The sequence below is a fragment of the Hypanus sabinus genome, chromosome 12 (assembly GCF_030144855.1).
Source record: "Hypanus sabinus isolate sHypSab1 chromosome 12, sHypSab1.hap1, whole genome shotgun sequence".
Taxonomy (NCBI): Eukaryota; Metazoa; Chordata; class Chondrichthyes; order Myliobatiformes; family Dasyatidae; genus Hypanus; species Hypanus sabinus.
This window is the reverse complement of record NC_082717.1, coordinates 41,063,824-41,080,608: the sequence shown is the minus strand read 5'-3', so window position 1 is coordinate 41,080,608 and position 16,785 is coordinate 41,063,824. Positions and strand designations below refer to the sequence as shown.

The window sequence follows — 16,785 nt, the reverse complement described above, 5'->3', positions numbered from 1 at the left end:
TCAAAAACACACTTTACATATCCCTACCAAGAGCCATGGATGAACTGAGAGATGTAGTCTGCTGAGGGCTAGATCTGTGGCATTCAAGACCGGTAGTCCAAAGCTTTACAGGAAATCCAAGTAGGACCTGCAGAAGGCTATTTTAAGATTGATAAAGCAATTCTGATTGAAGTGAGAGATGGAATTGAATGCATATCGGTTCTGGTAGTGTTTGCAAGTCATTACTTCGTAGAAAACAAATCCTAACAGTATTAATGACTGTGATGCTTCAGTCTCAGATGAGAATGCATTTTATGCACACTTTGAAAGGGGGAATAAAATTACTCCTGTGTGAATCCTGGAGCATCTGGTAATCCGGTAATCTATCTAAGAGGCCTATGCCAAAATTGCTTTCATAAGGGTGAACTCTCATAAGGTATCAGGACCTGGTGGTCTACCTGGTAGGGCATTAAAAACTTGTGTCAACCAACTGGCTGGAGTGTTCAAGGACATCTTCAATCTCTCACTGCTACATTGTAGGTTCCCACCCACTTCAGAAGGGCGACAATCATACCAATGTCCAAGAAGAGCAGGGTGAGCTGCCTCAACAATTAATGCCCAGATACACTCACATCTATGGTGATGGAGTGCTTTGAGAACTTGATCATGCTCAGAATTAACTCCTGCCTAAGCAAGAACATGGACCCATTGCACACAATGGACACAATAAGTCTATTGTTGATGCAATTTCACTGGTTCTCTACTTAGCCTTGGATCACCTGCACAATAGTAACACATTTGTCAAGTTGTTCATTGATTACAGCTCAGCATTCAACACAATCATCTCTTCTGTACTAATCAATAAGCTCCAACACCTTGTCCCCTGAACTCCCCTCTGCAAGTGGATCCTTGACTTCCTCATCTGGAGACCACGGTCAGTGCAGATCGGAAATAACATCTCCTGCTCACTGACAGTCAACAATGGTGCACTTTAAGGATACATGCTTGGCCCACTGCTCTACTCTACACCCATGACCGTGCAGTGAGCCAAGGCTCAACCACTATTTATAAATTTGCTGATGACACAACTAATGTTCACAGAATTTCAGGTGGTGTTGAGGAACCATAAACTGACTGGAGGGAGTTAGATCATTTGGTTGAGTAGTGTTGAAACAATAATCTTGCACTCAGTGTTATTAAGACCAAGGAATTGCTTGTGGACTTCATCAAGGGGAAATCAAGGGAGCATATGTCAATCCTTATTGAGGGATCAACAGTGGAAAGGGTGAGCAGTTTGAAGTTCCTGGGTATCAACATCTCTGAAGGTCTATCCTGGGCCCAACATATTGAGGCTATTACAAAGCAGGCATACATTTGAGGAGACTTGGTATGTCAGCAAATACTCTCTTAAATTTCTATAGATGTACCGTGAAGAGCATTCTAACTGATTGCATCACCATCTGGTATGGAAGAAGTTTCAGAAAGTTGGAAACTCTGCCAGCTTCGTCATGGGAATTAGCCCTCCCCAGCATCAAGGACACCTTCAAAATACAATGCCTCAAAAGGTGGCATCCATTATTAAGGGTCCCTATCACCCAGAACATGCCCTCTTCTCACTGAAACCATCAAGGAGGTGGTACAGGAGCCTGAAGACACACATTTTAGGAACTGTTTCTTCCCCACTACTATCAGATTTCTGAATGGACAACAAACCCATGTACACTACCTCGCCTTTTCTCTTTTTCAACTCTCTTTTTGTGCCACTTATATAATTTAATTATTCTGATTACGCAGCACAAGAACACACCCTTTGACCCACAATGTCTGTGCCGTACTTCTCCATTTCCTGAATATTCAAGTGTTCCCCAAGAAGCCTCTTGAATGGCACTATCATACCTTTTTCCACCACCACCCCTGACAGCCCTGCCACTCTCTGTAACTAAAACATCCTCCTCTCACCTTAAATCTATGCCATTTAGTATTTGACATTTCTATCCTGGGAAATGCATTCTAGCTGTGTACCCTATCTATGCCTCCCATAATTTTATAAATGACCATTAACTGTCCTCTCAGTCTCCCAACTCTCCAAAGAAAACATCCCAAGTGGTCTAATACCTTCTAATCCAGGCAACATTCTGTTTAGTCTCTTGTACACCCTCTTCAAAGCTTTTATACCCTTCCTACAATGTGGTGACTGGAACTGCACACAATACTCCAAGGGCAGCCTAACTGAAGCTGATAAAACTGCATCATGACTTCTTGACTTTTAGACTTTGTGTTCTGTTTTGGGTCCTGCCATTAATTGCATACATTTGACCTCCAAAAATGCAACATTACTCATTTACCCAGACTGAACTCCATGTGTCATCTCTGTCTGTAACTAACCTATCTATATCCTGCTGAACCCTTTGGCAGCCTTCTTCACTGTTTGCAACTCCACCAATTTTTGCATCTCCTGCAGACTTACTAACCAGCCATCTACATTTTTCTCCAAGTCAACAGAGGTCCCAACACCAGTCCCTGTGAACACTAGTCACAAATCTCCTTTCAGAGTAAGTCCCTTGAACTACTATGCTCAGCTCTTCAAGAACCCAGTACCATCTCCTTAATGTCAAAATGCCCTAGAATATTAGAAGACACCAAGTCAGTCACACTGTCCTCCATATCCTTCACATTAATGAATGTTCTATGCTCCCTAATTACCCTCTTATTTTTATTGTATATGGAAAATGCTTGGGATTCTCCTTAATCATACTTGCTGCAGACATTTCATGTCCTCTTTTGGCCCTCCTAATTCCTTGCTTTGCTTATGTTTTCTTTCTTTTGGACTAAATTTACAATCTCCTGTCATCCAAGGTTCCCTTACCTTACCATCTTTGTCCTTCCTTCTTACCTTCTGGAACATGCCTACCCTGAATTCTGGCCAGTTTCTCTTTAAATGGCTGCTACTTGTCAAATGTGGACTCTCCACATGTTGAATTTTAAATAGCAACTGCTCATGATTTACTCTCCCAGGCTCCTACCTAATAATGCTGTAATTTTCCCTGCCACAGCTTAATACTTTCCTCCTAGATCCAGACTTTATTCATAACTATCTTCAGCTTCAGCTCTGCTCCTTCAAAACCTTGCTCCTTTTCTCCTATTCCTTCAGTGTCACAGGGCCCCAGTGCTTTAGATTTGAACCCTGTGTTTAAATTACAGTAAGTTTTCTTTCACCATCAATTGCAGCTTTCTTCAGCTCAGAAAGAACTGAAGCCAGGTTTCTGGCAGCAGGTGCACCAACATCACTCTCACATATGCATTCTTACTTTCTCTTCATAGCTCTTAGCTCAGAGCCTCGCTTTATTCTAGTACTATACCTCAAACTCATGTTATGACCAAACATCCTGGGCAAATGCTTTGACCCTATTGATTTTAATCTGATTATGCTTCTTCGAAAATCTTTGGAAGAGAAGAAGAAAACACTGAAAAGTAAAATGTGAAAAAGGTGCTATGTGGTTAAAATCGTAACTTTATATTTCTAAAATGTTTTTTTCATATATATGTAAAAAGCAAGGTTTATGTGTATCTTCTTAACATCTCCTTTCCTTTCTAGATGTAGATAATGTTGCCGATTTGTACCTTGAGGGAAAGGATCAGCTGGGTGGCTGGTTTCAGTCGTCTCTGCTTACCAGTGTGGTAGTGCAAAAGCAGGTTCCATTTAGGTAAGTATTTCACAGCTTTCAATAGCCAGTAACAGAAAATTGATTGCAACCCCCTTACCGAGATCGTGTATAAACTTTGCTCATTAGCTAACTCTGCCAATGCCCATCAAGTTGGCTTAGCTTGAAGGATTTTCACCTCATTCCTCAAAAGCTCTAGGTCTGTGGCATCAGGGGTCACTTTAGCAGCAGAGGCTGCCACTGAAGACGCTACTCGGCATTTTGGAAATGCTCCGCTTCTAAGTCATGTTTTCCTCTCTAATTTCTGGGTAACTTGGTAAAATGAAGGAGGGCGCATTTTGTGGGTCATTTGAATACGTAGAGCAATCATGTCATGTGACAGCGTGCCCTTCACAACTTGCTCCACCCTCAAGCACTTTCTCTCAGACAGTGGAATGCCCCCCTTTGTGGCACAAACAGTGCAGTAGTTTCTCCAACCTGGAGGCAGGCAGCATCTCTCCTTGCTCTTGGAATGTGTGCTTAAACTTCATCATAAGATTGGCTGAACTTTCAGTAGTGCCAAAAGCATCTTTCAGAGCTTGCACATAATTAGCTAATGTGGTTAATGGATTTTCTGCCTTTAGAAATCTCACTATACCAGCCACTAGACTCTTTAAACTCTCTACTGGTCTCTGTCTTTTCATATTATCTGAGCACTACCATTCATTCCAGTGACTGAGATGTCTGCTCAGCTCAAGCCACAAATTCTTCTTTTCCATCAGGTGTGGGCTTTAACTACAGAGAACATTATCAGTCTACGATAACTTTGGCTCTCCGCAGGTACACTTTGGCATTTATCAGCCAGTGATGTAATAGCTGAAACCAGCTCAGAACTTAAATCAAACAACTGAAGGACTTACTAGACTTCTCACATCAGACAACTCTTTTCCCTCACTTCACAAAAACAAGAACTTGGCTTTAAAGTCTTCACCCTCAAGCTACATTCCTCCCTTCTCTAGAGATATGAACTGGCCATGGTCCTGCCTCTCCAGGTGCCCCCTATCCTATCGGGCAGCACGACTTCATTCACATCACTGGTAGTCTGTACTAACATGACATCCATACCAGCTAATTGCGCAAAACACCATTTAATCAGTGTTACATTCCCCACACTTTTACAGAACTCAGCGCTCTTAGTAGCAGTTTGTTGAGAATTCAGACATACACCCCACTCACAACACAAGCATTACATGTGACTACCCTCTTCATATTGCACCAGACCTTATTCCTCACGGCCTCCAAAATTATGTACCTTAATTACAACGCACCTCATTTTCCACAAACGCTAGTTTAAACCCTGGCTTAACACTCAAATAAACTGCTTAATCAATCCTTATATAGCATCCAAACTCCGGACAAGCACCCCACAAAATAACCCCCTTACCAGGCCCATTAGCTAACTCTACTAACAGCCACATGACTCAGCGGTAAGAAGGGCACCTTCCACACATCTGAGGTTGGTATGATTTGAGTTTAACCAAGCAGGAAAGTTATGATGTTCCAATTAAGGAACGTTGATTGTAGCGGATACGTGTAAATATTGTCCCATGCAAAGTTATCATTCGCCAGAAAATTAACAGATCATATAATATTACAAAGAAAATGTATATTTACTAATAGTTCAACAAAGGAAACAAAAAAGTAAAAGGGACTATTCCAGTTAAACCAGTCCAATGTGCACATAAACGTTGGAGCTCATTTCTGGAGTAGACAGGTGTATTACTCTACTCACACACTGAGCCCATGTTCTGCGTGAAAGACTCCAGCCACCATTCGAACTTCCCTCAAAGACCATCTCGAACATGGCACTTCCTCCTTTGAACCATTCATCTGCACAAAGCACTTCTTAAAACGGGGTCTCTCCTTCGAATGTTGTTCATTTGGCATCTTCCCTTGTGCCCCACTCTGCAGCTCCTGCCTAGCCCTCTCGAATGTTCTGTGGCATCCCACTGGGCAGAAAGTTACAACACATTACCAAGCCAACCTCGGTTGGCTAACCCAACATTCCTAATTTGGACAACATAGTTCCTTAATCTTTAGCCAAAGCTAAAACACATTACCAGCAGGGCACACTGCTTTTGCAGAAAACAGCTAAAATAAAAATACCTCACAGCATAGCAGTAGAAATCTTAACCAGGGCATTAAATTATGCTTTAAGTTGAAGTGTTTTATATTTTACCTGTTCTCTGACACAGCAGACCTTGAATTTTCAGATTACTTTGGCAATTTTATGTTATGCCAAACCGAAGTAAGGTCACACCATGAGTTATAGAAATAAGATGTGCAAAACACTGCAGATGCTGGAATCTGAACTAACAATGAAAATATTTTGGAAATACCCAGCAGGTCGGATAGCATCTCAGGTATAGTTAATGTTTCAGGATGTTGTTACTGGAGAGTTAATAGTTAACTCTTTCTTTCCATAGCTGCTGCTTGACCTGCTGAGTATTTTCAATAATTTTCTGCTCTTAGTTTAGAAATAAGGCAGTTCCTTTGATGCTCTGTAGACCCCACGGCAGATGATGATGGTTGCCTTCCAGCTGGTTGTCTATTGCTTACCTAAAGGTGCCCCAGTAGAGTAAATGCTTGTGCTTTTTTGAAAATAATGTTCTCCTATTCCATTAACTTAGCTTTGTTAGTACTTTCTATTGCTGAGTATTTGAATCTGTACTACTATTTTAGAACAAAGCAAGCCATTAAGTTTGATCAGCTGTGACAGAACTTCAAAATGAATCACTGGCATTTTTATTAGATCTACCAAAATGCAATTCCTTCGGTTTTCTGGTGAAATAATCCTGTTCCTACACCACTTGCTTTTCAGGCAGTGAAAGCTAACAAGCTTGATCCAGGCTATTTACTCTTTATTCCACCATCCAGGTTAAATTCTTCTGTTGCCTACCGATTTAAATAATTTCTATGTTCTTGATTACAAATTTTGGAAGAAATATTAAGGAAAAGTTATTAATTTTTTGTTGTTAGAAAACTAATTATCCATGGATTTACCCTCAATGAAACCGGTGAGAAGATGTCTAAATCGTTGGGAAATGTGGTGGATCCTGATGTTGTTATTAATGGAGGCCAGGTAAGGTAATCTTTTGTCACTTTTAGAAAAAAAAACTTTTTAAAGACTTATTGATACCATGTGCAATTCATTCTTAAAACTAATAGGATGAAAAATATTTAAATGTTTTTAGCATGACTGTAGTGGATTTTATACTTGAATGTTATAACCATCCTGCTTACTTGAGCTAGACATGATGATGCATTGATGGTGTCTTTCTTCAGTGTTAAGGTAGCGTAGGACACAGAACTGGAGAAAATCTGCAGATGCTGGAAATCTAAGCAACACACACAAAATGCAGGAGGAACTCAGCAGGCCAGGCAGCATCTATGCAAAAAAGTGCAGTTGACATTTTGGGCTGAGATCCTTCAGTAAGATAGGAGAAAAAAATGAATAGATTTAAAAGGTGGGAGAGGGAGAGATTGAGACAGGGGAGGGAGGTGTCAAATGGACCAGGTAAATGTGAGGGCAGGGTGGAAGTTGGAAGCAAAGTTGATCAAGTCAATGAGCTCGGTATGGGTGCAGGAAGCAACACCAACGCAGTCGTTGAGGTAGTATAGGAAAAGTGGGGGACGGACATCAGGGTAGGCTTGAAACCTGGATTGTTTCACATTGTCAACACAAAGGCAGGCATTGTCGGGGCCCATGCAAGTACCTATGGCTACACCTTTGAAGGAAGTGGGAGGAGCCAAAGGAGAAATTATTAAGAGTGAGGACAAGTTCCACTAGGTGGAGGAGAGTGGTGGTGGAGGGGAACTGGTTGTGTCTGGTGTCCAGAAAGAAACTGAGACCTTCATGGTGAGTGATAGAGGTGTATAGAGACTGGACATCAATAGTGAAAATAAGGTGATGGGAGCCAGGGAACTTGAAATCCTTAAAAAGATCCAGAGGATGTGAGGTGTCACGGATGTAGGTAGGAAGGGACTGAACTGGGGGATAAAACAGAATCGAGGTATGCAGATATGATTTTAGTGGTGCAGGAACAAGCTGGAACAATGTGTCTACCTGGACAAGCTGGTTTGTGGGTCTTGTGTAGGAGGTAGAAACCGAAGTTGCGGGGTGCGGGAGCTATGAGGTTCATGGCAGTGGATGGGGGATCCCCAGAGCTATTAATGTCAATGATGCTGTAGGGGATGGTGATGTCTGCATTGGTGCTGCTTCCTGCACCCATGTAGAACTTGTCAACTTCATCAACTTTGCCTCCAACTTCCACCCTCCCCTTAAATTTACCTGGTAAATTTGCAGCACCTCCCCCCCCTTCCTCAGTGTCAGTATCTCTACCCATAGACTCTCATAGCTACCTAGACTATACCTCTTCCCACTCTGTTACTTATAAAAATGCAATCCCCTTCTCTCAATTTCTCCATCTCCACTGCATCTGTTCTCAGTATGAGACTATTCATTCCAGAATGAAGGAAAATTTCTCAAAGAAAAAATTCTTTTTCAAAGAAAGGGGCTTCCCATCCTCCTTCCAGGTGAGGTGACACTTCACCTGTGAATCTGTTGGGGTCATACACTATGTCTTGTACTCCCAGTGTGACCTTCTGTATATCGGTGAGACCCAGCATAGATTGGGAGACCGCTTCACTGCATGCCTCCGTCCGCCAGAAGAAGCGGGACCTCTCAGTGGCCACCCATTTTAATTCCACTTCCCATTCCCATTCCAATATGTCAATCCATCACTTTCTCTACTGTTGCAATGAGGCAGCACTCAGGTTGGAGGAACAAAACCTCACATTCCATCTGGGCAGCCTCCAACCTGCTGGCATGAACATTGATTTCTCGAACTTCTGGCTATGGTCCTCCCTTTCACCATTCCCCATCCCCTTTTCCCTCTCTCACTTATCTCCTTGTCTGCCCATCACCTCCCCCCCCCCCTTTTCTTTCTTCCATGGTCTTCTGACCTCTCCTATCAGACTCCCCCTTCTCCAGCCTTGTATTCCTTTCATCAACCAACTTCCCACTTCTTTACTTCATCCCTCCCCCTCCTGGTTTCACCTATCACTTTGTGTTTCTCTCTCCCCTTCCCCCACATTGTAAATCTACTCCTCATCTTTTTCTCTCCTGGCCTGCTGAGTTCCTCCAGCGATCATTGTATGTGTGTTGGTAGTACAACACAGGAACATGAATTTGTCTACAGTGGTGTCAGTTTCAAGTAATCTCACCTGCTCACACATAATCTATATCCCTCCATTTTCTGTGTGTTCAAGTACTGCTGTGTAACCAAAAACTGGTTGCCCGGTAAATCTCCTTTAAACCTTTCCCTCTTAACAATAGGCGGTGCCTTCTATTATTTCGTATATCCACTCTGGGTAAAAGACTCAAATCTTGTGCACTTCTGTCAATTTGTGCCTCAACCTCTGATGTTCCAGAGAGAAGAAAAAAACAATTTTGTTAAAACTTTTCATTGCAGCTAATTCTAACCCAGGCAACATCCTGGTGAACCTCTTCTACATCCTATCCAGAGCCTCCATATCCTTCTTCTACATCCTATCCAGAGCCTCCATATCCTTCATGTAATTCAACAGCCAGAACTGCACACAATACTCCAAAAATACCAAACCAAAATTTTACATCACTGCATTGTGACTTATCAAAGTAGATATGTGTCAACATAGATAACCCAGAGATTTGTTTTCTTGCGGGCATTCTCAGTAAATCCAAGAACTATAATAGAATCAATCGAAGACTGCACCCAAAAGGATAGACAAACAACCAATGTGCAAAAAACAACAAAATGCAAGTACAATAGAAAAAATAATAAATCAATAAACAACATATGTCAAGAACATGAGATGAAGAATCCTTGAAAATGAGTCTATAGATTGGGAGCAGTACAGTGATGGGGCAAGTGAAGTTATCCCCACTGGCTCAGGATCCTGATGACTGAGGGGTAATAACTGTTCTGGCACCTGGTGGTCAGAATCCTGAGGGTCCTGTACCATATTCCTGATGGCAGCAGCGAGCAGAGGGCTGGATGGAGGGAGTCTCTAATGATCAATGCTGCTTTCCTGTAACAGTGCTATGTACAGATGTGTTCAGTGATGTGGAGGGCTTTACCCATGATGGACTGGGCCATATCCACTACTTTTTGTAGGCTTTTCCATTCAAGGGTATTTCCATATCAGACTGTGATGCAACACATCAATATACTCTCCACCGTATGTCTATAGGAATTTGCCAAAGTTTTAGAAGGGTGCTAACTTCTATGGAAGTAGAACTGCTGTGATGCTTTCTTCGTAATTGCACTTGTATGCTGGGCCCAGAACAGATCTTCCGAAATGATAACATTTAGCGATTTAAGGTTGCTGATCCTCTCTACCTCTGATCCTCCAGTTTTTTCCTCAGTGGTTTGATCAAGGCCTGAATGCGCAAGCGCGTGAATGTCAGCGAGTTATACTAGAGGGAAGGATTTAAAAGAAGACAGCTTTATTGAGCAGACATTGGAGGAGTGGGTGACGGAGTAGAGGGAGACAGAGTAGGAGGGCTCTGGCGATAACGGGTCGAGGCAAGGTAAGCTACTTGTGAGGAATAGAAAGTATGCCTGTGAGGCAATTGTTCTGTACTGGGTGTCAGATGTGGGATGTCTGAGAGACTCCCAGTCTCCCGGACAGCCACATCTGTGCCAGGTGCATCGAGCTGCAGCTCCTTAGGGACTGGGTTAGAGAACTGGTGATGCAGCTCGATGACCTTTGTCTGGTCAGGAAAAGTGAGGAGGTGATAGAGAGGAGCTATAGGCAAGTAGTCACATCGAGACCTCGGGAGATAGATAAGTGGGTAACAGTCAGGAGAGGGAAAGGCAAGAGTCAGATACCAGAGAATACCCCTGTGATTGTCCTGTATGAGTACTGTTGGGGACGGCCTGCCTGGGGGAAGCAGCAAGAGCCGTGCCGTGTCTGGCCTGTGACTTAGAAGGTAGGGAAAGGAAGAGGATGGCAGCAGTGATAGAGGACTCTATAGTTAGGGGGTCAGACAGGTGATTCTGTGGATGCAGGAAAGAAAGACAGATAGTAGTTTGCCTCCCAGGTGCCAGGATCCGGGATCTTTCTGATTGCGTCCACGATATCCTGAAGTGGGAAGGAGAACAGCCAGAGGTTGAGGTACATATTGGTTCCAATGACATAGGTAAGAAAAGAGAGGAGGTCCTGAAAACAGTCTACAGGGAGTCAGGAAGGAAGTTGAGAAGCAGGACCACAAAGGTAGTAATCTCGGGATTACGGCCTGTGCCATGCGACAGTGAGAATAGGAATAGGATGAGGTGGAGGATAAATACGTGGCTGAGGGATTGGAGCAGGGGGCAGGGATTCAGATTTCTGGATCATTTGGACCTCTTTTGGGGCAGGTGTGACCTGTACGAAAAGAATGGGTTGTGCTTGAATCCCAGGGGGGCCAATATCCTGGCAGGGAGGTTTGCTAAGGCTATTGGGGAGAGTTTAAGCTAGAATTGCTGGGGAGTGGGAACTGAACTGAAGCGACGGAGGAAGGGGTGGTTGGCTCACAAATGAAGAAAACTTGTAGGCAGTGTGAGAGGGAGGATAGGCAGGTGACAGAAGGGATGTGCTCAGACTGATGGTTTGAGATGTATCTATTTTAATGCAAAGGGTATTATGAACAAAGCAGATAAGCTTAGAGCATGGATCAGTACTTGGAGCTATGATGTTGCGGCCATTACAGCGACTTGGATTGTTCAGGGGCCAGAATGGTTACTCAGATTGCCAGGTTTCAGATGTTTCAGAAAGGACAGGGAGAGAGGCAAAAGAGGTGAGGCATGGCACTGTTGATCAGAGATAGTGTCACGGCTGTAGAAAAGGAGGAAATAATGGAGGGATTGTCGAACTGAGTCTCTGTGAGTAGAAGTTTAGAACAGGAAGGGGTCAATAAATCTACTGGGTGTTTTTATAGCCTACCCAATTGTAACAGACATCGAGGAGCAGATAGGGAGACAGATTCTGGAAAGGTAATAACAGGACCGTGGTGGTGGGAGATTTTAATTTACCAAATATGGATTGGCATTTTCTTAGAGCAAGGAGTTTGTTAGATGTGTTCAGGAAGGTTTCCTGACACAATGTGTAGATAAGCCTACAAGAAGAGAGGCTGCACTTGATCTGGTATTGGAAAATCAACCTGGTTAGGTGTCAGATCTTTCAGTGGGAAAGCATTTTGGAGATAGTGATCAGAATTCTATCTCCTTTACCACATAGCATTGTAGAGGGATAGGAACGGACAAGTTAGGAAAGTGTTTAATTGGAGTAAGGGGAAATGTGAAGCTTTCAGGCAGGAACTTGGAAGTATAAATTGGGATCAGATGTTCTCAGGGAAAAGTGCTGCAGAAATGCGGCAAATGTTCAGGGAATATTTGCATGGTGTTCTGCATAGGTACGATCCAATGAGACAGGGTAAGGATGTTAAGGTACTGGAAACATGGTGTACAAAGGCAGCTGAAAATCTAGTCAAGAAGAAAAGAAAAGCTTATGAAGGGTTCAAAATAACTAGGTGATGATAGAGATCTCGAAGATTATAAGGCTAGCAGGAAGGAGTTTAAGAATGAAATGAGGAGAGCCAGAAGGGGCCATGAGAAGGCCTTGGCAAGCAGGATTAAGGAAAAGCCCAAGGCATTCTACAAGTATGCGAAGAGCAGGAGGATAAGATGTGAGAGAATAGTCAAGTGTGATAGTGGAAAAGTGTGTATGGAACCGGAGGAGATAGCAAAGATACTTAATGAATACTTTGCTTCAATATTCACTATGGAAAAGGATCTTGGTGATTGTAGGGATGACTTACAGCGGACTGAAAAGCTTGAGCATATAGATATTAAGAAAGAGGATGTGCTGGAGTTTTTGGAAAGCATCAAGCTGGATATGTATACCCCAGGCTACTGTGGGAGGCAAGGGAGGTGATTGCTGATCCTCTGACAATGATCTTTGCATCATCAATGGGACGGGAGAGATTCCGTAGGAGTGGAGGGGAAGGGAGTAGAGATAGCCCAGGAAATTATAGACCAGTGAGTCTTACTTCAGTGGTTGGTAAGTTGACGGAGAAGATCCTGAGAGGCAGGAATTATGAGCATTTGGAGAGGCATAATAGTCAACATGGCTTTGTCAAAGGCAGTTCATGCCTTACAAGCCTTATTGAATTTTCTGACAATGTGACTGAACACATTGATGAAGGTAGAGTCATTGATGTAGTGTATATGGATTTCAGCAAGGCATTTGATAAGGTACCCCCTGCGAGGCTTATTGAGAAAGTAAGGAGGCATGGGATCCGAGGGGACCTTGCTTTGTGCATCCAGAATTGGCTTGCCCACAGAAGGCAAAGAGTGGTTGTAGATGGGTCATATTCTGCATGGAGGTCAGTGACCAGTGATGTGCCTCAAGGATCTGTTCTGGGACCCTTACTCTGTGATTTTTATAAATGATCTAGATGAGGAAGTGGAAGGGATGGGTTGTAGTCAATTTGCTGATGACATAAAGGTTGGGCGTGTTGTGGTTAGTGTGGAGGGCTGTCAGAGGGGCATCACTAGGATGCAAAACTAGGCTGAAAAGTGGCAGATGGAGTTCAACCCAGGTAAGAGTGAGCATTGGTGGGTCAAATATGATGGCAGAATATAGTATTAATGGTAAGACTCTTGGCAGTGTGGAGGATCAGAGGGATCTTGGGGTCTGAGTCCATAGGACACTCAAAGCTACTTCTCAGGTTGACTGTGTGGTTAAGAAGGCACACAGTGCATTGGCCTTCATCAACTGCAGGATTGAGTTTAAGAGCCGAGAAGTAATGTTACAGCTTTATAGGACCCTGGTAAGACCCCACTTGGAGTACTATGCTCAGTTCTGGTCACCTCACTACAGGAAGGATGTGGAAACTATAGAAAGGGTGCACAGGAGATTTACAAGGATGTTGCCTGGATTGGGGAACATTCCCAATTAGAATAGGTTGAGTGCCTTTTCTTCTTGGAGTGATGGAGGATGAGAGGTGACCTGATGGAGGTGTATAAGATGATGAGAGGCATTGATCATGTGGATAATCTGAGGCTTTTTCCCAGAGCTGAAATGTCTAACACGAGAGGGCACAGTTCTAAGGTGCTTGGAAGTAGGTACAGAGGAGCTTTCACGGACAAGTTTTTATGCAGAGGGTGCTGAGTGCGTGGAATGGGCTGCTGGCGACGGTGGTGGAAGCAGATATGATAGGGATTTTTAAGAGGCTCCTGGATAGGTACATGGAGCTTAGAACAATAGAGAGCTATAGGTAACCCTAGATAATTTCTAAAGTAAGTACACGTTCAGCACAGCATCGTGGGCTGAAGGGCCTGTATTGTGCTGTAGGTTTTCTATTTATGTAGGTTTTTTTTATTTATATTTCTTGCTTGAATCTTATTGATCCTTATTTCAACCTTATTGAAAGTAGGGTGGACCACTGGCAGTTGGAACTTCATCCCAACAAATATAAAGTAATGCACTTTGAGAAGTCAAATATAGTTTGACCATCTTGGGATTGGAGAATGACAAATGTAGTTCCCTTGTTTGAAAAAGGTAATAGGAAGAATCCTGGGAGCTATAGACTGGTGAGTCTTATGTCGGTGGTCTGCAGACAATTGGAAAAGATTCTTAAGCATAGGATGCACGAGCATTTGGAGAAGTACAGTCTACTCAAGGATAGTCAACGTGGCTTTGTGAAGGGAAGGTTGTGCCTCACGAGCCCAATTGAGTTTTTTGAAGAGGTAACAAAAGAAATTGATGACGATAGGGCAGTAGATGTGGTCTACATGGATTTTAGCAAGGCATTTGACAAGGTCCCTCATGAGAGACTCATCCAGAAAGTCATGAAGCATGGGATCAGTGGAACCTTGGCTGTTTGGATAAAAAAGATTGGCTTACAGGAAGAAAGCAGAATGTAGTAGTGGAAGGAAAGTATTCTGCCTGGAGGCTGGTGACTAGTGGAATACCGCAAGGATCTATCCTGGGACCCCTGCTCTTAGTGATTTTTATAAATGACCTGGATGAATAGGCGATGAAGATGGGTGAGTAAGTTTGCGGATGACACGAAGATTGGAGGAGTTGTGGATGGAGCTGTACGTTGTCGAAGGTTACAAGAGGATATAGACAGGATGCAGAGTTGGGCAGAAAAGTGGCAGATGGAGTTTAATCCGGATAAGTGTGAGGTAATGCATTTGGAAGGACAAACCAGAAGGCTGAGTACAGGGTTAATGGTTGGTTACTTAAGAGTGTGGATGAACAGAGGGACCTTGGGGTTCAAATCCATACATCCCTCAAGGTTGCTGTACAGGTTGATAGGATAGTTAAGGAGGCCTATGGGATGCTAGGCTTCATTAACAGGGGGATTGAGTTCAAGAGTAGAGAGGTCATGTTCCAACTTACAAATCTCTGGTGAGACCACACTTAGAGTATTGTGTTCCGTTCTGGTCACCTCATTATAGGAAGGATGTGGAAGCTATGGAGAGGGTGCAGAGGAGATTTACCAGGATGTTGCCTGGTTTGGAGAACAAGTCATATGAAGCAAGGTTAGCAGAGCTGGGACTTTTCTCTTTGGAGCGTAGAAGGACAAGAGGGGACTTGATAGAGGTCTACAAGATTATGAGAGGCATAGATAGGGTGGACAGCCAGCGCCTGTTTCCCAGGGCACAAATAGCAAACACCAGAGGGCATATATACACAGTTAAGGGAGGGAAGTTTAGGGGAGACATCAGGGGTAAGTTTTTTCCACAGAGGGTTGTGGGTGCCTGGAATGACTTGCCAGGGATGGTGGTGGAGGCTAAAACATTAGGGGTATTTAAGAGCCTCTTGGACAGGCACATGGATGAAAGCAAAATAGAGGGTTAACGGGGTAGTGTGGGTTCAGTTCTTTTTTTAAGGAATATATGGGTTGGCATAACATCAAGGGCTGAAGGGCCTGTACTGTGCTGTAGTATTCTAGCGTTCATCTACAAGTTCAAATTTATTGTCATCTGACTCTGTGTGTGTGTGTGTGTGTGTGTGTGTATACATAAATATACACACAAAGAATTAGACAAAAAATTGTGTACAGTGAACAGCTTGCTATGCTAGTGACAGTACCTCGGTAGGGTATTCATTAGTCTCACAGCCTGAGGGAAGAAGCTGTTGTCCAGTGTGGCATTCCTAGTCCTGATGTTCCTGTACCTCCTTCCTGATGGTAGTGGGTCTGGTAGGAATCCTCAACAATGCTTCAGGCCCTTGGTATACAACACTCCCAGTAAATGTCATAAGTAGGAAGGGATTGACATTGGTGATCTTCTCAGCTGTTTTTACTAGTGGTTGATTTCAGTCATCATATTTAAAAGACCTTTAGATAGGCCTTTACATTAAAAAGGCAAAGCAGGATGCAGATCTAATGCAGGCAAATGGGATTAATGAAGATGGACAGAAATGTAAGTATGGGCATAGTGGGCCATAGCACCAGTTTCTGTGCTGTATGGCTTTGCTTATTTAAAACTGTTGCAAATCATAAAATAGAAGCATTGTGAACAGTAATTACAGATTATTGATACATTTTGTAAGCTTTGTTTTGTGCTACAAACTGCTACATTTTCATAATATTTTACAGCTGAAACATAATAGGCTCCTGAGGTTCAGAAGCATTAACAGTACTTAGTTAAGATGTTCATTTTATTATAGGATCTAACCCAAGACCCACCCTATGGAGCAGATATACTTCGCTGGTGGGTGGCAGAATCCAACGTCTTTACAGAGGTGTTAATCGGACAGAATGTATTGCAAGCAGCGAGAGATGATGTATTTAAGGTGAGAATCACAAAAAATGAACTTGCATTATCTTGTACTGTTAATTATATGAACAGCCAGTGGCCATTTTGTTAGGTACACCTGCTTCTTAATGCAAATATCTAATCAGCCATTCATGTGGCAGCAAGTCAGTGCATATAAGCATATAGACATAGTTAAAAGGTTTAATTGTTGTTCAGACCAAACATCAGAATGGGAAAAAAACGAGATCAAAGTGACTGATAGTTGTTGCCAGACAGAATGGTTTGAGTATCTCAGAAACTGCTGATTA

At 43.0% G+C, this 16,785-nt stretch overlaps 1 protein-coding gene across 1 annotated transcript in view; it reads left to right on the top strand.

Annotated features, from left to right (window-relative positions):
- Positions 1-16,785, top strand: part of iars2 (isoleucyl-tRNA synthetase 2, mitochondrial) — a 111,804-nt gene that overhangs the window by 75,387 nt on the left and 19,632 nt on the right. The window contains exons 15-17 of the mRNA XM_059985825.1: positions 3,575-3,683; positions 6,660-6,762; positions 16,389-16,514. Coding sequence (XP_059841808.1) covers positions 3,575-3,683; positions 6,660-6,762; positions 16,389-16,514 — 338 coding nt within the window. The remainder of the gene's footprint in view (positions 1-3,574; positions 3,684-6,659; positions 6,763-16,388; positions 16,515-16,785) is intronic.